Genomic DNA, 24600 nt, shown 5'->3' with positions numbered 1-24600 from the left:
TTTTGCTATTATATAAGGGAAGTAACTCTCTAAAAATGTATTATTAAATCTCAGAACGTAAAAAGCTACAGTAACACCCCCCTTTGTGGTTAGCCATATTGAGATGGCTATTATACTTTACATCTCTAAAAATGCTTATATAGTTATTTCCCTTACAAACCCGAGCAACGCCGGGCGATACTGCTAGTTAGAAATAAAAGATAAAATCAACCAGTTGTTCAATTTGAGCACCATTTTTAATCACATTATGTATTATGTTTTAAGAACATGATATTTTGATTGAAGGAATATAATTTTCATGAAATAATTTTTACAATGTATTGATTATGAATATTACATTTAAGAGGAAAAGGTAATTCTTTTGAGACATTAGTTTCATATATTCGTTTATTTATTTATTTATTTATCAATTATTATTATTATTATTATTATTATTATTATTATTTTATTATTATTATTGTTGTAGAGTTACGGAAATGGATTCATCGGCTGGCACATTAAATTGCACCATTTATTAAAATGTTTCTTGGGCTGGAGATTAAATTTTGCTTGACATATCATTTTACTGTTTATATTTGGTTTTTCTGGGATATTCCGAGAAGTAGTAAGTCCTCCTTTCGTCTCGTTCTCAGTTGAGTCTAATTTCTGCTTCGTTGTAGGGTTTTTCTCTTTTGATGCATCAGATGCCTTCTTAATAGATATATCTGCGCATGCATAAAATTGCTCCTGATCACCACATCCAGTGCAACATTTATCTAAAATAGGATCGCAGTTATATGTATTTCCTGAAAAATGAAGAAACAAAACACTTTTATTAAAACTTACATAATTTAAAAAAAAAAAAAACCCAAGATGAAGGAAAATAATTGGGAGACCCCTTTTACATTACTATTTTCAATTTACAAAAGTCACAATTCTGCTGAGGTCAAACATGCTTTTTATCCTTTCAGCGGGCTGTAAAATAAGTACCAGTTGAACGCTAGGGTCTATTCCTATTTCTTTATTGCCCACAAGGGGCAAAACATAGAGAGGACAAACAAGGACAGACAAACGGATTAAGTCAATTGCATCGACTCCAGTGCGTAACTGGTACTTAATATATTGACCCCGAAAGGATGAAAGGTAAAGTCAACCTAGGTGGAATTTGAACTCAGAATGTAACGGCAGACGAAATACCTATTTCTTTACAACCCACAAGGGGCTAAACACAGAGGGGACAAACAAGGACAGACGAACGGATTAAGTGGATTAGATCGACCCCAATGCATAACTGGTAGTTAATTTATTGACCCCGAAAGGATGAAAGGTAAAGTCAACCTCGGTGGAACTTGAACTCAGAACGTAACGGCAGACGAAATACTGCTAAGCATTTTCCCCGGCGTGCTAATGTCTCTGCCAGCTCACCGCTAGGGTCTATTCTATCACCTCACCCCCTCCCACCAAAATTTCAGGTCTTGCACCCCTAGTAGAGAGAAATTTACAAAAGTCAGTGATATTTATTTCTAACATAAATATAGAACCTCAAATAGGAAACAGTTTTATCAACTCAAACACCTTATTGATATTTAAAAAAAAAATTTAATCAAGCAAAGCTAATCTAGGCAGGATTTGAACTCAAAACATAAATGGTTGTAACTAAATGCAAATAATCAATTTGTCTGGCTCCCAAGTGATTCTTCTGCTATTTCCTCACATAACATATTGTATTTAGAAATGTCAATATCATTCCTTGCACGACTTGTGATCATTGCTATCAGTAGTCGTCTCCCCTTGTATGCTATGCCAAGTAGCAGGTTTCCTCGCTGTAGTTGCGATCTTCAAGTCTATTACTTTCCCAATTACATATATCTCTGTTGAAATATCAAAATAAGCAACAAGGATATCCAGAGGTAATGCAGTACAATCGTTTCATGCAACTCCATCTAAATGAACAATGTAGTTCTTTCATGTCCCAAGCTCGTATGTGTTGGCACATCCATAGTGCTGCTTTTAAGTTATGTATTATACGTGCAGCTCCTTCTTTTATATATTATATGAGCCTGTTATCAAAAATGAACTTACACGCAACCAGATGTAGCTAAATGATACATTAATTGCAAGCCTACAGTCTGCTGTTAATTTGGGGCCCTAGTCTGTCTATGAGGATAGCTTCCTTAATTCTTAGATTAGCCAAATTTCTTTTATTGGTCTCAGTTGTGACTGTTTATGCTTTTGTCGGTGTTCTGGCATCTGTCTAGATGTTTTCTGAAGGAGGAGGCTCTCATGTTCAGATGTTCTTTGATGTGAATGTGTAACAGTCTTGTGAAAAGGCAGACAGAATATTCATGATGTTCAACAACATGGACACAGATATACGGTTCACTATAGAACATCCCAACAACACTGGATCCCTTTCGCTACTCGACTTTTAACTGAAAATAACGGAAGAAGGAGAGATGCACACCGAGTTCTACAGGAAAGCAGCCAGTAGGGATATGTTTGTTCAGTACAATTCAGCCCTTCCACTCGGTGCCAAAATAGGATACACCAGAAATGAACTTGCATGCTGCAGGACAGGGGACAAGGTGACCCACACCACATGCTTCCTAGAGGTATTGAAAACCAACGGGTACCCTATATCCACTGTAAATCAGCTTAAGTACCCAAAATGACAAACACACCAAACACACAGAAAACCCAGCAACACATGCTTCCTTAAAATACCCCATTTTAGCGAGAGGATAACTACATATTTCTTTACTATCCACAAGGGGCTAAACATAGGATGAAATCAAAGTCGACCTTTGCGGAATTTGAACCCAGAATGTAAAGAGCCGGATGAAATGTCACTAATCATTTTTGTATCACTCGCTAACATTTCTTATTTCTTTATTGTCCACAAGGGGCTAAACATAGAGGGAACAAACAAGGACAGAGAAAGGGATTAAGTCGATTACATCGACCCAGTGCGAAACTGGTACTTTATTTATCGACCCCGAGAGGATGAAAGGCAAAGTCGACCTCGGTGGAATTTGAACTCAGAACGTAATGACAGACGAAATGCCACTAAGCATTTCGCCTGGCGCGCTAACGTTTCTGCCAGCTCGCCGCCTTAATAGGATAACTACAGCCATCTGAAGAATCATAAGAAGAGAAGGATTAGACATAGAACCAGCCCACTCCAGCCCCTCTCTGAGAAGACACTGAGCAAAGAAACAAGCAAGGGATACTAGCTAACTGCCCCACCCGTGACACAGATTTATGCCAACATGTAAACGTTATGTATAGAATAAAATGTAAGAAATGCAACAAGTTCTATGTGGGTAGCACAACAAGACCGTTACGCATTCGCATCACAGAACATCTGAACATGAGAGCCTCTTCCTTCGGAAAACATCTAGACAGATGCCAGAACATCAACAAAAGCATAACAGTCACAACTGAGGCCAATGGAAGAAATTTGGATAATCTAAGAATTAAAGAAGCTATCCTCATAGACAGACTAGGGCTCCAAATTAACAGCAGGCTGGAGATTGGCAATCAATGTATTATTTAGCTACGTCTGGATGCATGTAGGTTCATTTTTGATAACATGCTCAAATCTGCACATATAAAACATAACTTAAAAGCAGAGCTGCAGACATGCCAACACACACGAGCTTGAGATATGGCTGCCCTCATGCACTTCTCATGAGGAATTCTGGAAGGAGCTCCATGAGACCACTGCAGAGATGCTTCCAGAAAAAAAGAAAAAAAATTTCAGTAACTGTTGGAAAATCGATTATAGCAGTGACTTGATCAATTCCTAGCGATATCTGAAGAAGGAATTTTATATTCCGAAATATTAGTATATCAGACTATGGATAATTAAATTATAACAGTTATTATAGTCCACTCTGCATTGTTGCGCCATTCAAGGCACGTTTTATATATATATATATATATATATATATATGTCTATATGCATACAAGTATTCATTTATATACACACACACACACATACACACACAAACACACAACCCTCCCCACACATAATCATTTATTCCCTTGGCTGTGTGGTAAGTAGCTTGCTAACCAACCACATGGTTCTGGGTTCAATCCCACTGCGTGGCATCTTGGGCAAGTGTCTTCTGCTATAGCCCTGGGCCGACCAATGCCTTGTAAGTGGATTTGGTAGACGGAAACTGAAAGAAGCCTGTCGTATATATGTTCTTTGATGTGAATGTGTAATAGACAGACTAGGGCCCCAAATTAATGTATGTGTGTGTATGTGTATTTGTGTCTGTGTTTGTCCCCCTAGCATCGCTTGACAACCGATGCTGGTGTGTTTACGCCCCCGTCACTTAGCAGTTCGGCAAAAAGAGAACGATAGAATAAGTACTGGGCTTACAAAGAATAAGTCATGGGGTCGATTTGCTTGACTAGAGGCGTTACCCCAGCATGGCCGCAGTCAAATGACTGAAACAAGTAAAAGAGTAAAAGAGTATATATATATATAGAATAGGCTTCTTTCAGTTTCTGTCTACTAAATCAACTCACAAGGTTTTGGTTGGTCAGGGACTACATGCAGTGACACTTGCCCAAGATGCCATGCAGTGGAACTGAACCTAGAACCATGAGGTTGGGAAGCAAGGTTTTTAAGCACACAGCCATGCCTGTACCTATATCAACTTTAAAGGCATCATCATCATCATCATCATCATTGTTTAACGTCCGCTTTCCATGCTAGCATGGGTTGGACGGTTCAACTGGGGTCTGGGGAGCCCGAAGGCTGCACCAGGCCAGTCAGATCTGGCAGTGTTTCTACAGCTGGATACCCTTCCTAACGCCAACCACTCCGAGAGTGTAGTGGGTGATTTTATGTGCCACCGACACAGGTCCCAGACGAGGCTGGCGAACGGCCACGCTCGGATGGTGTTTTTTATGTGCCACCGACACAGGTGCCAGATGAGGCTGGCAGACGGCCACGCTCGGATGGTGTTTTTTATGTGCCACCGACACAGGTGCCAGAAGACAAGAAATAATAGTTTGCATGAAGACAAGAAATATAGTTGTACATACCAGCTGTATATTTCCACTGAAGAACACACTGTGAACATTCTAGATGAGAGGGTAGTCTCAAAGACAGGCTAAAATTTGTGTTACTGCGGAAGTCTTCAAGGAAATGCCTGCTGGTGCCATCAAGAAACTTCAGTGGATATCTAAATTTAAACAAATAGAACAAGTTAAAAACTTAAAATCTCTCAACCAAATTCTACTAAAATATGAACAAGAATTTCAAGTGACAACCAAATAGTTTCTTCAACCTCATCTAATTTATGCAAGTTGTCTACATTTATTTTAAAAGAATATACAAATTACCACTTAATTAATTAATTAATTTCCTAATGGTTTAATTTATGTATTGAAAATTGTAAATGATAACGTAAACATGTGTGAATTCTGCATGAATTAGAAAACAGTGGTGAGTGAAATTTTGTAAATGGTTTTTTGAGCCTTCAATGTATGTTGGTTTCATATTTTGGCTGATGGCCAGTAATTTCCAAGGAGGGATAAGTTGATTGCATCGACCCATGTGCTCAAATGGCACTTATTCTACTGCCCCCAAAAGGATGAAAGGCAAAGTCAATCTCAGTGGAATTTGAACTCAGAATGTAATGGCAGACGAAATACCTATTTCTTTATTACCCACAAGGGGCTAAACATAGAAGGGACAAACAAGGACAGACATAGGTATTAAGTCGATTACATCGACCCCAGTGCATAACTGGTACTTAATTTATCGACCCTGAAAGGATGAAAGGCAAAGTCGACCCTAGGCGGAATTTGAACTCAGAACATAACGGCCGACGAAATACCTATTTCTTTATTACCCACAAGGGGCTAAACATAGAGGAGACAAACAAGGACAGACATAGGTATTAAGTCGATTACATCGACCCCAGTGCGTTACTGGTACTTAATTTATCGACCCCGAAAGGATGAAAGGCAAAGTCAACCTCGGCAGAATTTGAACTCACTATGTAACGATAGACGAAATACCGCTAAGCATTTCGTCCGGCGTGCTAACGTTTCTGCCAATTCGCCGCCTTATCTTCTTTCATAGCTTGTACTGTCAATGAAATAAGATTAGGTGCAGACGTGGCTGTGTGACAAGAAACTTGCTTCCCAACCACATGGTTCCGGGTTCAGTCCCACTGTGTGACACCTTGGATAAGTGTCTTCTACTATAGCGTTGGGCTGACCAAAGTCTTGTGAGTGAATTTGGTAGACAGAAACTGAAAGAAGCCCGTTGTGTATATATGCTGCCGAGCATTTCGCCCGGCATGCTAACAATTCTGCCAGCTTGCTACCTTTATAATAATAATAATAATAATAATAATAATAATTGTGTACAGTGCTCAGGTGCACTACAACTCATCTAAAGTGTATATATAATCAGGTGTATACTGACTATACAAGTGTATATATAATCAGATGTATACTGACTATACAAAATAGTCTATTAGGGTATATAAGCCCATGTATTTGAAAAACATGGACGTTAGCATACTAATACCCATTCTTTTGCATTGCAGGGGCTTATAAACCCTAATATTAGTCTATTTTCTGTAATCAATAATGGTGAAGGCTCATAATTCACCATCATCATTTAGTATCCATTTCCCATGCTGGCATGGGTTAGACAATTTGACTGGAACTGGTAAACCAGGGAGTTGTACCAGGCTCTAGTCTGTTTTGGTTTGGTTTCTATGGCTGGATGCCCTTCCTAATGCTGACCACTGCAAGAGTGTAGTGGGTGCTTTTTATGTGTCACCATCATGTCATAATTCTATTTATTAAATGATTATCTTCTAAATTAGTACAATAATTATGACATCAGTTCAATTTTAGCTGTGGCTATTTTTGTTTATATATCTATTTCTTTATTACCCACAAGGGGCTAAACATAGAGCGGACAAACAAGGACAGACATAGGTATTAAGTCGATTACATCAACCCTAGTGCGGAACTGATAATTAATTTATCGACCCCAGTGCGGAACTGGTACTTAATTTATCGACCCCGAAAGGATGAAAGGCAAAGTCAACCTTGGCGGAATTTGAACTCACAACGCAACGACAGACGAAATACCGCTAAGCATTTCATCCGGCGTGCTAACGTTTCTGTTTATATATCAACAGGTTACATAGGTCAGCAATCAGAAGGAGCCTCTCTAAGTCAAGTCACTACTTCTCCACACTTAGAGATCATATCTCCACTACTGCAAACATGATTAGAATGTTGCAGAAAAAAACTTCAAGATGAATTCTTCAAGCTGAGCCAAATGGCAGGAGACTTAAGGGTAGACGAAGAGTGAGATGGCTGGATAATATCCATCGTCTCAGTTGGTCATATTTGAGAATCCAGCTGGAAAGGGCAAATACATTTGCTTCTCATTGAACCCTATGATAGAGGTACCTCAGGAATCTACCCCCACAACCAGCAGGAGGCCTAAAGGTAGACCAAGGCTGAAAAAGTTAGGTAATATCCAAAGTCCCAGTTGGTTGTGCTTGGGAACCCAGTTGGAAAGTGCAATGATGGTTGCTTCTGATAGGACCCTATGGTCGAGGTGCCTGAGGATTCTACCCCAACAGTCAGCAGAAAACCTAAAGGTTGACAAAACTGAGACAGTTGGATAATCTTTTACTCTTTTACTTGTTTCAGTCATTTGACTGGTGCCATGCTGGAGCACCGCCTTTAGTCGAGCAAATCGACCCCAGACTTATTTTTTGTAAGCCTATTACTTATTCTATCAGTCTCTTATGCTGAACCGCTAAGTTATGGGGATGTAAACGTACCAACATCGGTTGTCAAGTGATGTTGGGGGGACAAGCACAGATACACAAACATATACACACACATATATATATATACATATATACGACAGGCTTCTTTCTGTTTCCGTCAAACAAATCCACTCACAAGGCTTTGGTCGGCCTGAGGCTATAGTAGAAGACACTTGCCCAAGGTGCCATGCAGTGGGACTGAACCCGGAACCATGTGGTTGGTAAGCAAGCTACTTATCACACAGCCAGTCCTGTGCCTCCAAATATCCAAAATCTTTGTTGGCCATACTTGGAAATCCAGCAGGAAAATACAATGATGGATGCTCCTGTGAATAAGGTGCCTAAGGACTCTACATCCATAACTCAACCAGGAAATAGTGGATTAGGAAAACGGATGGATGGTTATTAAAAAGGATCTGACTGAAAGCATTTTAAATTTTAGTGCTTGGTTCCCTGCCATACATAGTAATCTCCTTGTCCCCAAGCATGAAGCTGACTCTCCTCTTCTCCTGGGATTTGTAGTCCTATGAGCTACATAGTGACTTCAATAGTGAAGGTGTCATGAAAGAAGCACCCAGTCCACAGTGTAAAGTAGTGAGTATTAAGAAAGGTATTCAATTATAGAAACCGTGTCAAACCAGACATTAGGTCTAATAATATTCTTTCCTACTCTAGGCACAAAGCCCGAAATTTGGGGGGAGGGAGCCAGTTGATTAGATCGACTCCAGTATGCAACTGGTACTTAATTTATCGACCCCCAAAAAAGAAGAAAGGCAAAATTGACCTTGGTGGAATTTGAACTCAGAACGTAAAGACAGATGAAATACCTATTTCTTTACTACCTACAAGGGGCTAAACACAGAGAGGACAAACAAGGACAGACATAGATATTAAGTCGATTACATCGACCCCAGTGCATAACTGGTACATATTTAATCGACCCCGAAAGGATGAAAGGCAAAGTCGACCTCGGTGGATTTGAACTCAGAACGTAGCGGCAGACAAAATACCTATTTCTTTACTGCCTACAAGGGGCTAAACACAGAGAGGACAAACAAGGACAGACAAACAGATTAAGTCGATTATATCGACCCCAGTGCGTAACTGGTACTTATTTAATCGACCCTGAAAGGATGAAAGGCAAAGTCGACCTCAGCGGAATTTGAACTCAGAACATAGCAGCAGACGAAATACCGCTAAGCATTTCGCCCAGCATGCTAACATTTCTGCCAGCTCGCTGCCTTTAAGTCTAACTAGCAGGAGTACTCAGCGTTGCTTGGGTATCAAATACTCAGCACTGGTCTTTATAGGTTCTACCATTTTTTTACATTGTACATCTCTTTGAATATTTTTTGCGTTAAGTTGTAAACATTGACATAGACGAAGAAGTGATTTTCCCCAAGTGGCATTTATTAGTTGAACAACCAAACACTGAAGGGGGTGCTCTAAGTTCAGCTAATGGTGGTGGAGGGGAATGTTTTACAAATCGCACACTGTCTTGCCATCACAGACATTTTATTGTATTAGATTGGTGTTGAGAGGATATTGTCTAATTATATGGGGGGGGGGTGAATGGTGTGAAATAAGTGCCATTAGTCATTTTCGTATGTGAAGGAGTAAGTGAGTGTGGAAGGCTAACCTAGACCAACCCTCTGCAAACAGATGAAGCTGTTGGATGGGGAGGAGTGTCCATGTTTTGCAGTTTTCTGTAGAACCTAGATGCACAGGGACAAAGAAGAAATAATTTCCAGAAATGATGCAACATAGCGGTTCTTTTGCAACAAAAAGGGGAAAAAAAAATTGGGTGTTCCTTGAAACAGCTGCAAAAAGGTGATGTTTCACAGTATTTCGTAGATCTGTCGCAAGTTAAATAAAGAATATTAACCAAAAATAGTTTTAAACCATTGTTGAGTCATCTGTACTGTTCATGTGAGATTTGGAAGAATTTGGTCAAAAATGAGGAATTTAAGGGCAAAAAAACCCCCAATTTTCTACTCAGTCTTTCGCAATTGTTGGTCATACTCGGATGAATTCTGTGCAAATTGTAGTCTCCTAACGTTATCCTTAGGATGAGTAAATAGTGTGTAAAGTTTGAACACATCCACTGAAGCAGTGAGAAGTCTTTGAAGATTTAAAGAGGAAAATAGTGTATAAAATCGATTTTTTCACAGTTTTTCACGTTTTCTTTTGTCACACAGGGATGCATTTGGACATAGAACAGATACTTGATAGAACCACTGTTACATGGTGGTTTTTTAGCCATAAAAACCAAGGAAATTGGGCTTCCCAGTAAAATGTTTTCTACCATGTAACTTTGCAAAAATGCAAAAAATCAATTTTTTTCAAAGTTTTCACAATAATCTTGGGAATCAGGTCCTCAAGGCAGTGTCAAAATATTTGTCTGAAATGTTGCAACATGACAGTCCCTTTGACGCCAAAATTATAAAAATCAGACATTCCTGTAAAAGCTTTTCTCGTGTGCAACTTTCGCCTTTTTTTGCAAAAAGTGGAGTTGTCCCTTCAGTTTTATCGATTTTTCTCCTAGAAGTGGGTATCTCTAGGCATCAGTGATGCAGCAGTGACCTGCCTGTGTAAATTTGCCATTTAATAAAAAAAATTTCATCAAAATTGGATGAAAAATGTGCAAATGCATAAAATACACACACATACACACACACATACAGACATTTTGAGTTTTATAGATATAGATAATATTGATATTGAAATTATTGTCTACAGTGCTCAGGTGCACTACAACTCATCAGAAAAAATAATCAAAAGTTCACGATCAGTATATAGAAAATGCACAGGAAGTGTAAAAATTATCTGAAAATTCAATGAAAGGTAAATATTAAGAAATATTCTCATACTTATCTAGACATTCTTGTGTTATCCTCTCCTTAACATTGTTATTAGGACAAAGATGGAATTCAAAGTAGCCTTTGTGATTGGCAGTTATTTGAATTAAAACATTTAGTATTCCTCCTGATTTATAATTTCGAGTAATGATCCCTTTGGCAAAAATTCCTCCAGCTTCACTGTCACGAGGTCCATAGTAAGGGTCACCACACATTCCACACTTTCCTTTATTTTTTCCAAATTGCAGCTAAAAAAATCAAATAAATAGGATTTGTAAAAGTTTTATTTTTCAATTTTTTTTGCAAAAAAAAAATAATAATGGTTTCAAATTTTGGCACACAGCCAGCAATTTCAGTGGAGGGCTAAGTCAATTACATCGACCCTGGTGCACAACTGAAACTTACTTAATTGACCCCAAAAGGCTGAAAGGCAAAATTGACCTTGGCAGAATTTGAACTTAGAACACTAAACATTTTGCTCGACATTCTAATGATTCTGCCAGCTTGCCGCCTTAATAATGGCTTTCAAATTTTTCCACAAGGGCAGCAATTTCGGGGGAGGGAATGAGTCGATTACATCAACCCCAGTGTTCGACTGGTACTTATTTTATCGACCCCAAAAGGATGAAAGGCAAAGTCAACCTCGACAGAGTTTGAACTCAGGACGTAGCAATGGGCAAAATACCGCTAAGCATTTCATCCAGCATGCTAACAATTCAGCCAGCTTGCTGCCTTTTGTCATCTTAATAATAATAACACTTTCTTCTATAGTCGTGGTTCTTGATTAGGGTTCATATGACATCTGAGGGTTCGTGTAAAACTTTTGCAGGTCCACCGAAGCAAAATAGTAAAATGTGAATCGACAGCACTATTTTAAGAGTTCATGAAAAAAATTTTACCTTGGATATATTTATTGCAAGAAATGACTAAGTTTCTGTCTCTAATATTTTGCATAGTTCAGCCTACACAAAAACAAAATAGAAATTTTACAAAGAAACCTCTATAGAACTAGTTTTACAGTATTGAATGACTATGGAGGTCTACTAGAAAAGAATAATAATCAAAGGGTTTTATAGATTAAAAGATTCTTGGAACTACTGTTCTATAGGCACAAGGCCTGAAATTTTGGTGGGAGAGGAAAACAATTTTGGTGGGTGGGTTCGATGATTACACTGATTCCAGTGTTCAAATGGTACTTATTTCAGTGACCCCAAAAGGAAAAAAGGGCAAAGTCAAATTCAGCAGCATGATAATAGTAATAATAATGATTTTAAAAGTTGGTACAATGCCAGAAATGAAGACAGGATTAGTTGATTACATTGGCCCCAGTGCTCAACTGGTACTTATTTTATCAACCCCTAGAGGTTGAAAAGGTAAAGTTGACCTTGACAGTATTTGAACCCAGAACAAATAACCAGAAGAAATGCCACAAAATATTTTAAATAATAATAATAATAATAATAATAATAATAATAATAACTAGCACTATGACCTGGAGTTGCCGGGTCATAGTGCTAGTGCATGCATATACAGCTGCGTGCGTGCCACATACATGCGAGTACTGTCCAATCTCCGACCAATCACATACAGCTAGCTGGCATTCAATTGGCGTATCAAGTTTCAGGCATTTTGATTGGGTTTTGGATAGAAAATTCACAAAAAAGTCTTTCTATTGATTTTTTAATGGCTTTGCAGGGTGACTGGGAAATGTAAAGATGTGCACACGACCACCCTTGGAGGTTTTAAATGACCATAGAAGTGTGAGCCCTCTGACTGAAATTGTGGATTTGTATAAAGGACACACACGCAGACATTTTGCCGTTATATAGAGACTAGCAGAATTGCCCGGCGTTGCTCGGGGCTGAATTGCTTGAAAGTACTGTTAATGATTGCACTGAATTATGATGATTATTCAGGTAAATATTGATATAAGTTTACTGTGGGAGATAAGGACTTAACGATCAAACGTGTGCCATTGCATTGTTTTGGGGGAACCAAATTTCTGATGAGCATTATAGGGGCACCAACTTTAAGTTTGAGAAAGTGTGGTGGTAGTCCGGGGTGCTCAAAGGAATTGAGTACCTCTATTGGATAGTTGATGACGTCCTCTGGGTCAGGAGTTGTATCGATAGACTGATATACATAGACTTCCCCAGGAATGAGTTTTAGCATTTCATCATTAATATGGTGAACAGTTTTATTCGTCGGGGCCAGAGTAGCCTTTTTGCCAATCCAATCCATATTCTGATAATTAGCTTGTAGATCTGGGAACACTGCATCTCTGAGATCAGAAGGCGTCTTAACAATGGTACAAATGGAATCGATGGCAATATTACCATTTTCATCCCCTGGTATTTTGCCTTCGCCAAGTGCAAGGAGGGTGTGAGGAAATGCTGCTGATGTGATATTACGTCGCATATGCACGCATATTGGTGTGAAGTTTGAGAGTTACTTCCCTTTATTAAAAAAATATGCATTAAAATGGAAAACAATTATGGTAAATTATTTGTAAAATCGTAGACTCATCGTAGACGCGCGCTAATACCCAGAAGGGCTCGATATGAATCACGACTATAAGATACCCGGTTTTGGTTAAACTGCATCGCAAAATGTGGGAGTAGTTAGGAATCTAAATCGGAGTAGACAGACACACAACCTTTCTTTTATATATAAAGATTTTCGTCCTAAAAAACTTTGTATGGATTGAATGGTTACCTCTACGGAAAAATATACACGCACATTATACATACATGTGTGTATAGATGAATATATAAATACATTTAAATATCTATATACACTTTTGGGCGATCTTTCTGTTTCTTAGAGATAACTTTAGATCTTATTTTCGTCCTAAAAAACTTTGTATGGAGTGAATGGTTACCTCTATGGAAATATATACACACACGTTATACATACATGTGTGCATAGATGAATATATAAATACATTTATATGTCTATATACACTTTTGGGCGATCTTTCTGCTACTTAGAGATAACTTTAGATCTTATTTTCGTCCTAAAAAACTTTGTGTGGAGTGAATGGTTTCGTCTATGGAAATATATACACACACATTATACATACATCTGTGTATAGATGAAATATAAAATACATTTAAATATCTATATACACTTTTGGGCGATCTTTCTGCTACTGGGATATACTTTAGATCTTATATTTGTCCTAAATAACTTTGTATGGAGTGAATGGTTACTCTATGGAAATATATACACACACATTATACATACATCTGTGTATAGATGAATATATAAATACATTTAAATATCTATATACACTTTTGGGCGATCTTTCTGCTACTTGATATACTTTAGATCTTATATTCGTCCTAAAAAACTTTGTATGAATTGAAAAGAAAATGAATTGAATCTTTAAGAATGAATTTGTTTACATACATGTGTGAAATGGCAAATGTTTGTGCAGTTGTCCGAAATGGATCCAGGGTAAATGTGTGGAACTGATGTATTATAAGGAATAGTCCTTCTTGTGTGAATATTACTTTTGATTAATATGAACTGAAAACCAGTACGCACCCTCACACACACCACGCACACCACACAACACACACACACACTCACACACATGCACACACACACACACACGTTAGCTTACAATTTTATTTATATATTTTGCGTGTGTATGTGTGTAAAGAGGAAGTGGGAGTAATATGCAGAGTAAAGACTTTGAAGTGAAATGGTAAAATATATTAGTTTTCCGAATTTTTTCTGAATGGGGGTGAAATTGAAAGAAATTTTGTATGCCATGACCGAATGGAAGTACTTTGAAAAATCATAGGTAAACTAATTGAAGAAATTGTGTGAGGAGTAAATCGTTATGTATTTATTTGTTTCTGTTTGCTGTGTTTTTTTTTTGAGTAGTGGGTTAAGGTACACTTGCAAAGAGAAAGTATGAGTGAAGCAGTTGATCGGTTTTATATAAATACTTTCACTTTAATCGTTGCACACTTGCAAAGAGAAAGGAGGAGAAATTAGGGTGATAGCATGAGTGAAGCAGTTCGCTCCGTTTGTGTGTGTGTGTGTGTGTGTGTGTGTGTGTGTGCTGTAGCCCACACTAAGAAAAGCACTTCACTTACACACCACAAAGTGAGTTTTCTCGAAATTTTGCTTAATTGGGGGTGAAATTTGAAAAACTGTACCTGGCACGACCCGATGCATTCTACTCTTAAAAATGCTAGGTAAATTGTAATTGAAGAAATCCTATATTGTAGATTTCTATAAGAGACAAAGGGAGGCAGATAAAATCTGCCTTTTATAATAAGAGATAATAATAATAATAATAATAATAATAATAATGGTTTCAGATTTTGGCAAAGGACCAGCAGATTTTGAGGGAAGAGGAAAGACCATTGCATCGAACCCAGTAATTGACTAGTACTCGTTTTATCCATCCTGGAAGGATGAAAGACAAATTTGACCTTGGTGAAGTTTGAACTCAGGACAGAAAGATGGATAAAATGCTGCTAAGCATTTTGCCTGGCATGCTAATAGTTCTGCCAGATCACTGCATTAATGGTAGAAATAAGAATGGTTTCATGTTTTGCATCAAGGCCAGTAATTTCGGTGGTGATGGTGGTGGTGGAGTAAATTATATAGACACAACAACAACAATGGTAACAGCAGCAATTGCATTAGAAGCATGGTAAAAAAGCAACACCTTTGCTGGTACTGTAAAAACATTTGATTTAGTCCAACTGGACAAAAAACATCAACATTTGGAACAAGCAGAAAATCATCAGCAGAGACAGCAGAAGAAAAACTCATGGCATCACCACAGCTGCTAGAGCAAGCAGGAAGAGGAACAGCGGCATACTGATGTAGACCCTAGAAAAGGCATGGACTGGAGTGAATCTCTCCTCAACAAGTGGAAATATGCCTGAAAGCAGCTTGTGAAACAGACTTCATCATTAGTGCCAACCAGCATTGCTGCATGTGAGTAAATTTTCACTTGGTGACCCTGGCCCAGAAGCATCATCTCAAGCAGTAGCGAGGAATTTGTATTGATACCAATTTATTTGGGACAGAGAGTGATCAGGGTAAAAAATTACAAGACTACCACCAGAACTAGACGTTTCGTTGGTGGCTAGATGTGTTGTGTAAGAAGAGCCCAACACATGGTTAGAAATGACAAAAATTTTCAAGAAGAAAATTTGGGGTTAGGATAGGGTTGAAGAACCTGACTCAGTGAAATCTGAGATACTAGACAGGATCTTCGACCTAATAGAGATTACAAGAGGACAACACCTGCAGGTGGTATGGATAGGAAAGGCTTAGATGTTGCAATTGTGGTATCACCAATCATCTCAAGGCCTTCTACCCCTAAAACAACAACAACATAAGTAACTGCTGAAAGAAGCTCCCCTCTTCTACTGCCAATACCACAGCATCAAAAACACCAATTACTGCAACTACTACTTCACCAACTGCAACTACCATTTGCAAGAATGTGAAAGACTTTGTTCTCAACATGCCAATTTTACAGCGACAGAGTTAGTTAAGTAGATGTTGATGGGGGCAATTGTTAATAACAAATGGTTGTTCGCCTTGGAAAGGGTGATTAGAGTAGAATCAGTAAGATTTAATAATTATAGAAAAAAACTAGACAAAGAGACCAAGTTAGAAATGTAGAAGACACACCTAGAATGGTATTGAGACCGATGGGTTAGCGGCAAGATTAGCTCTCGACCATTTCTTCAACGCGCAGCACGAAAGCTGCTTTGTCAGAGCTAAGATGCGAGATCTTATACACCAAGATATGAAAACTATTTCATGCATTCGAGTGGTGGAGGTACAAAGTGGCCACAGAGTAGGGTTCCTGCTTCAGCGGATCATAATGAGAGCGTACTAATCAATTCCAGACAGTTGTATGCAGATTTTCAGCAGCACTTCGTACGAGTGACGGATTGTATCGCAGGACAAATTCAGTGCCTATTTCGTAGGTCTGCTGTGAGTCATAGTGGTCATTGGTTTGCTGCGAGTCAAAGAAAGGGACTGATATGTTTTCCTCAGCCTTTTCACTTGGGATCATCACAAGGAATATAATTATCTTATCACAAGGAATCAGCACTCTTGTTTGCATTGTCTTGGATTGAAGACCATTGGGAACAGTTGATAATTAATTTCTATTTGAAGTTCTACTGTGACATCATTGAAATTTTTAGATGAAGAAATAAGTATAGGAATAGACAAAGCAGACTCAGTGCTTGGAAAAAAAAAGAAAAAGAAAAAGAGTATAGCAGAACAAAATATTAAATACAAAGGCTAATATTAGACTCTATGAAGTAAGTGTCCTTAGCATCACGGACCTCGTTCATCTTCACCACCACCACCACCACCACCACCGACGCCGCCGCCGCCATCATCGTCATTATCATCCGGCCGTACTTCTTGCACGGATTGCCCTGACTAATATTTTCCAGTCAGTTCGGTCTGCCATTGCAGGTGGTAGGTCTTCTCGGGCGGTATTTCGTCTGCCGTTACGTTCTGAGTTCAAATTCTGCCGAGGTCGACTTTGCCTTTCATCCTTTCGGGGTCGATTAAATAAGTACCAGTTACACACTGGGGTCGATATAATCGACTTAATCCCTTTGTCTGTCCTTGTTTGTTCCCTCTGTGTGTAGCCTCTTGTAGGCAGTAAAGAAATAGGTAGGTCTTCTCGGGTGCACTCGGAGTTGTCGAACAGTTTATTTTATGCAGGTTCGATGTGGTCTACCAACATTTGCGTACCCATACTTCAGGTCCCAGCTTTCTTAAGAAAGCCGGATTCTTTCTATACCTCTTTAAGACCCTAAACATCTTATAGTATGATAAAACCCCCAGCACTTAAGCGTTGCAGCTGACGCCACTGCCAAGTACAATACTAATCCTGTCAATGCAGTGACTAGCTTATGTTAACAGTATGAAAGTCGACTGTTGTTCGCAATCTTTCTCAGAGTGTACAAAGAAATACAGGACCTAGACCGCATTTTAAAAGTTCTGGGCAGCCTGATCAAGTGCTGTATTGATCACCAAAAAAGGAAAGGTATTGTTAACGACAGAACAACTTAGATGGCAGCTGTAAGGCAGTGAGCTGGCAGAAACGTTAGCACGCCGGGCGAAATGCTTAGTGGTATTTCGTCTTTCTTTACGTTCTGAATTCAAATTCCGCCGAGGTTGGCTTTGCCTTTCGTCCTTTCGGAGTCGATTAAATAAGTACCAGTTACGCACTGGGGTCGATATAATCGACTTAATCCGTTTGTCTGTCCTTGCTTGTCCCCTCTGTGTTTAGCCCCTTCTGGGTAGTAAAGAAATAGGTATTTCGTCTGCCGTTACGTTCTGAATTCAAATTCCGCCGAGGTTGGCTTTGCCTTTCGTCCTTTCGGGGTCGATTAAATAAGTACCAGCTACGCACTGGGGTCGATATAATCGACTTAATCCGTTTGTCTGTCCTTGCTTGTCCCCTCTGTGTTTAGCCCCTTGTGGGTAGTAAAGAAATAGGTATTTCGTCTGCCGTTACGTTCTGAATTCAAATTCCGCCGATGTCAGCTTTGCCTTTCATCCTTTCGGGGTCGATAAATTAAGTACCAGTTACGCACTGGGGTCGATGTAATCTACTTAATTCGTTTGCCTGTCCTTGTTTGTCCCCTCTATGTTTAGCCCCTTGTGGGTAATTAAGAAATAAGAACAAATTAGAGGGCAGCAGTCAACAGAGTTCATAGGCTTGGACACTGGGGTCGTACGGGATGCAAGTGCACATCCTAGAATTTTGGGGAGGGCAATGAAAACGCTTTGAAAAACTTTACCGCCAAAACGAATGAGCGTTTTTTTTTTTTTTTACAATTTTGTTTATATATATTTTCAAAACCATCTTTTCTATTTTGTTGTGAATATTTTTTATGTATATATTATTTTTAATAATTCGTTTTCTCTTTAACAGTGGGACTCGAAGTAGATAAATGAATTATTTCATGTCTCTCGAAGTTTCTAAATTTTTATTGCGTAAACATTATTTTATATATTTCTAAAAATATCATTATTAAAAAAAATATTGTCTTGGGAGGGTCATTACGCCAATTATAATAAACACATGCCTTGGTTCAGTATCACTTCTTTACTGCTAATCAATTGGTTAAATATTTAACCAACTAATTAATCGATCGTTTGTTTAATGAGCTGGTTAAACAATCAACCAGTTGTTTGCCTGTCAAAATAATTTCGTCGCAATTTGCGACCTTTTCATTGACATGCCCACTCTTTTCAAGGTCTACCCTGAATCTGTTTCAACACACAAATTCACATCAAGTATCTAGCAAACCAAATACGAAAACGAAAAACAGATAAGCGAATATTCGTTGTTCTAAAACTGACACAATATAACTAAGAATGGACAGGGTGACCGGCAGTATGAACAACAGGGTAGTAGACAAGCTATCCCATAATCCCTGAGTTGTGGCAGTTAATAAAAGTAAATGACTGGAGTCGTTGGGGGTGGTTAATGGAGGCAGTAGGGAGGTGGGTGAAGTCTGTGGTGAGGAGCTGACGAGTATGATCGAAAGACAGGAAGCGGAGAGCCATAATAAGAAGCTCAACTGATCTCAAATGAACTCAGTTGTCAGCTAATTTATATTGATGTAAAGGGACCTATGGATCATCATTCTGTCTATCTGAGTGTGTGAGTGTGTGCATACTTATATATATATATATATATATATATATATATATATATATATAACAAAAGAGGGGTTGTATTTCCACGCAGGAAAAAATATAGGCAAATTTGTTGTTGAAAATGCACCTAAAATAAACTTAGTGGTGAGACAATAGATATCGAAGAAATAAGTATCTGACTGAACTCAGTGCGAGAGCAGTTGATGCGGAGTGGCTGTGTGTTAAGTAGCTTGCTTACCAACCACATGGCACCTTGGGAAAATGTCTTCTACAATACCCTCGGGCGACCAAAGCCTTGTGAGTGAATTTGGTAGACGGAAACTGAAAGAAGCCTGTCGTATATATATATATATATATATATATATATATATATATATATATATATGTATATGTGTGTGTGTGTGTGTGTAGGTGTGTATATATTTGTGTGTCTGTGTTTGTCTCCCCCACTCAACATCGCTTGACAACCGATGCTAATGTGTTTACGTCCCCGTAACTTAGCGGTTCGGCAAAAGAACCGACAGAATAAGTACTAGGCTTACAAAGAATAAGTCCTGGGGTCGATTTGCTCGACTCCAGCATGGCCACAGTCAAATGACTGAAACAAGTAAAAGAGTAAAAGAGTAACCGTTGAAGCCTATCCAACAACATGGCTGTATTCCAATGAGTGAAACAGGTTAAAAGAAAGTGCGAAACGCATTCTTACCCCTACTCCACCGCAATTGTGTCCGTTATCATCATAATCTGGAGGAGTGTTATATCCAAAGCGCCACATGCTTGTTCTTGAAGGAGGTTCCAATAGACGTCCATGACCAAAGACAAAAGGCAATAGAATTGCAAAATTCACATAAAATATTTCTCTGTATATCGACTTCATTATTTTGAAAATGTGAAATCAAATCTGGAAAGAGACACATTGAAGAACATGTTTATTGTTTGTTAATGTTTAATCTGTATTAAAATTAACAAAAATGGTAAATTCTCTTCTTGGAACTAGAAAAGAAATGAATAAAGATTTATAATTGGAATGAATTAAAAATTAAACTGCCTTCCAAATAGATATACGTGCCTATCGTCAATAATTTTTCTACTATAAGCACAAACTCCTGGAATTTTGGGTAAGCGAGGGTTAGTCGATTACACCGATTCCAGTCCTCCAGTCAGGGCCGGCTCAAGGTACCGGCCTCTCGGGCAGTCACCCGGGGCAGTATGTGCTAGGGGGCACCAAGGAGGGCATGACAAACACAAGAAAATTTCCACGACCATCAGTTTGTACACCCTAGGGCCGGCCCAGCCTCCAATGCTCCACCGTCAATTATTTTATCTATCCCGAAAGGATGAAAGGTAAAATCGACCTCAGTGGAATTTGAACTCAGAATATAAAGCCGGATGAAATTCCGCTAAGCATTTTGTCTGGCGTGCTAACGGTTCTTATTTCTTTATTGCCCACAAGGGGCTAAACATAGAGGAGACAAACAAGGACAGACAAAGGTATTAAGTCGATTACATCGACCCCAGTGCGTAAATGGTACTTATTTAATCGACCCCGAAAGGATGAAAGGCAAAGTCAACCTCGGCGGAATTTGAACTCAGAACGTAGTGGCAGACGAAATACTGCTAAGCATTTCGCCCGACGTGCTAATGTTTCTGCCAGCTCGTCGCCTTTGCACACACAATTTCTGTTACCTAGGAGATCTAATTAACAGTGGAGGGGGATGTACCGAAAGTGTAAAGGCTGGAATAAGAATAGGTTGGAGGAAGTTCAGAGAGATTTTACTTCTGTTGGCAAACGAAGGTCTCTGTCTCCGAATGAAAGGAAGATTGTACGATACATGCGTGCGAACTGCAATGCTACCTGATAGCGAAGCATAGGCCCTGAATGCAGCGGACATGCGGAGACTAGAGTGGAACGAAGCTGGTATGCTCCACATGATGTGCAATGTTAGTGTGCATGTGCTACAGAGCAGTAGTGTACTGAGAGAAAAGTTAGGCATAAGAGGAATGCAGTACGCAAGAGAGTAGACTGTGCTGGTTTGGTCATGCGATGCGGATGGATGAGGACAGTTGCATATAGAAGTGTCAACCACTTAAAATGGAGGAAAGTTGCGGACGTAGGAGACCCAGAAAGATATGGGGCGAAGTATTGAAAACCGACCTCAAAACACTGAGCCTTACAAAGGACCAAGATATGTGGCGTATTGCTGTACTCAAGAAGATCTGCTCGCCACTACAGAATTGATATCCTAAGACCAAGGTTCCACGTAAAAAGCGTTGGTGCTGGTGCTACACAAAAAGTAGTGGTGTTGACGCCACGTAAAAAGCACTGGTGCTGGTGCTACGTGAAAACCAGTGGTGATGGTGTCACATGCAAAAGTACTGGTGATGGTTCCTCGTAAAAGGCGCCCACTACACTCTGTAAAGTGGTTGGCGTTAGCAAGAGCACCCAGGTGTAGAAACCAAACCAAAACAGACAATGGGACCGGTGCGGCCTCTGACTTTGCCAGTATCTGTAAAGCAGTCCAACCCATGCCAGCATAGAAAACAGACGTTAAATGATGATGATGATGGTGATGATAAGGGTGATGATGATGATGATGATGAGGATGATGAGGATGATGACATACATATACCGCAAATCCTCGAGTATAGTCTGCCCTTGAGTATAATACGCAGGGGATTTTTAGCGGGCTGTACTTCTGAAAAACCTAAACCTTGTGTATAATACGCACCCCTTCTCTAACTTCAGTCGTGCGTAATTAAGCTAGCAGCACCTAGTCAAACGAACACTTCCACGCATGCGTAATACAATAATGGCGATGTTCTTAACTGTTATATGGGAATGTAAATGTTTGCAAATTGTTTTTGTTACATGTTATTCTGTGTTCTGAATACTTTTATTTTAATAAATGTTACTTACTGCAAGTTATGAATGATTCTTTTATGACTTCATTGCTTTCAGGCTTAGCTTAAGGTATTTTTGCGCCCGACATCACAAAATGCGTCTGAATAAACATTACCGGACAGCAAATAGAGACTCGGACATTGCTTAGAAAATATTTTTCATTTTTAACCTCGTATATAGAACGCACTAGAGATTTTGTCCTTTAAATTTTGGGGAAAAAATGTGGATTATACTTGAGGAATTACGGTAGTTGAACGTTGACAATCGTTATGATATTACATAAAAATTGACTAAAGTGGTAAATTACTTGAAGAATTTAATGCAAGAAATATAAACAGCTAAATGTGGCAGGTAAAGAACAGCAAAGAGAGAGAGAGAAAATGTCCAAGTGGATAGAAAATCAAAGAGGAAAATGAAAATTGGCATGGCAGGTAGAATTATTCATTCAAAGAATAAATGAGTTGGAAACAATACATTTGAAAATCTACTTGAAACAACATGAAATGTTTTCTTTTCCTTAGTGCGTTTGTGTGTGTGTGTGTGTGTGTGTGTGTGTGTGTGTGTGTGTGTGTGTGTGTGTGTGTGTGTGTGTGTGTGGTGTGTCTGTGCGTGTGTGTGTGTGTGTGTGTATTTGTGTGTCTATGTTTGTCCCCCCAACATCGCTTGACAACCGATGCTGGTGTGTTTACGTCCCCGTCACCTAGAGAGACCGATAGAATAAGTACTAGGCTTACAAAGAATAAGTCCTGGGGTCGACTAAAGGTGGTACTCCAGTGCGCCCGTCCGCGCCCGCGCGATATAAATTCAAAATATACGTACAGAAACAATGACGTACGAATGGTTGAGAGAACGTGAAACATGGATTCTGATTGAGAGACAAAAATAACCCTGTATTTATTGTTGTTCGGTGGAAGAATGATGCTCTAGGATGCAATTCGAATATTTCCCGCCAAAAATTGATTTCAGCTGAGATTGGCGAACAATTACCAATGAGATGTCAAGTGGGGGAGGGAAAAATCAGTCACTGACAAGCCGAAACGACGGTCAACGTTTTGAGCCACTCCAAACAACAAAACTCTTGGCCATATTACTCTTTTACTCTTTTACTTGTTTCAGTCATTTGACTGTGGCCATGCTGAGGCACCGCCTTTAGGCGAGCAAATCGACCCAAGGACTTATTCTTTGTAAGCCTAGTACTTATTCTATTGGTCTCTTTTGCCGGACCGCTGTGTTACGGTCGCTGATACAACGAGTGTGAACACTGGGAAAAGAAATGGCACCGTCATTCAGTTGCAAAGACTGTTTGCTCAAAAGGGTTGGAAAGAACTGCAATTTATTGGTTGTCAGCAACAATGGTGGTACCCCAGCATGGCCACAGCTCGTGAGCTGAAACTAGATAAAATGAAAAAAAAAAATGAAAATATCCTTGATAGAGTGCTTCGTATTGTAATGGATAACGAACTTGGAGAAAAAAGTAATGTCCCAATATTGAAAATACATTATTCCCAGAGCTTCTAAATAATTACGAGAAACTCCCGGCTAAGTTCAACAATGGTGAAGAAAAGATTAAAGAATCAGCAGGATGACGAGATGACATGAAATTTCTAATTCATTTGACCCGAGATTTTCGTTTCTTTGAAGAAACCAGCAAATTTCCTAAGGTAAAGTTCTAAAAAATACCCAACTTAAGTAATGCAAAATGGGATTCTTGAGCAATACTAGCTCTTTTGGCATTTATTCTTCTAACAGAGAAAAGAGTTTTGCTTCTCAATGTTTGTCGATTCATCTCTTAGAGGTGGGCAGGTTTTTGGTTTACTGACCAAATGTTCAATGCACATGATTATCAGAAGTTATGTGGTAGCCTGCAAGTTCATAAAAAAACATTGAACTCTGTAAAGAAATTTTGAAGTCGATAACCATCAAAACTGGAAATTCCCAGAACAAATCAGAGTGCAGAACGGGCAATTAAGTGCCTTCAAGATCGTTATGATGTTTGTAAAAAGGAGAAACTTCAGCTTCGATTTATTTTATCTAACAAAACATATTAATTCTTTGTTACGCTTAAAAATTTGCCAACATTTAGCACCTATTTTCTCATACAGTTACTTAAAATTGGAATTAAACCTATGAAGTTAAAAATATGTATTGTTTTTAATTTTGTATGTTATCGAATGCTTGTAGTAGCCTCTGTCTTAAAATAGCCTAGTCTTGAACCTTTCATAGAGCAATTTCAATTCAGTAATCTTAAAAATGTATAAATATACTTTTATTCCACATCTCTCTTGCGTTTACAAGGATTTAGACAGTGGAAGTGTGAATCTAGTGCCACCTCGTGATTCTCTTTTACTCTTTT

At 38.9% G+C, this 24600-nt stretch overlaps 1 protein-coding gene across 3 annotated transcripts in view; it reads right to left on the bottom strand.

Moving 5' to 3' along the window:
- Positions 1-217: 217 nt before the first annotated feature.
- LOC115222074 overlaps positions 218-24600 on the bottom strand; it is a 27824-nt gene continuing 3441 nt past the window's right edge. For 2 of the 3 annotated variants that reach the window (XM_029792174.2, XM_036511254.1), the window contains exons 2-5: positions 20052-20246; positions 10679-10914; positions 5041-5180; positions 218-785 (exon numbers count right to left, since the gene is read on the bottom strand). In XM_029792174.2, coding sequence (XP_029648034.1) covers positions 469-785; positions 5041-5180; positions 10679-10914; positions 20052-20222 — 864 coding nt within the window. In that variant the 5' untranslated portion in view covers positions 20223-20246 and the 3' untranslated portion in view covers positions 218-468. Of the gene's footprint in view, positions 786-5040; positions 5181-10678; positions 10915-20051; positions 20258-24600 lie in introns of all 3 variants that reach the window. The other variant, XM_036511253.1, reaches the window with a different exon arrangement.

The sequence above is a fragment of the Octopus sinensis genome, linkage group LG19 (assembly GCF_006345805.1).
Source record: "Octopus sinensis linkage group LG19, ASM634580v1, whole genome shotgun sequence".
NCBI classification, from domain to species: domain Eukaryota; kingdom Metazoa; phylum Mollusca; class Cephalopoda; order Octopoda; family Octopodidae; genus Octopus; species Octopus sinensis.
Note: the sequence above shows the minus strand (reverse complement) of the source record. Positions and strands in the feature narration are given on the sequence as shown.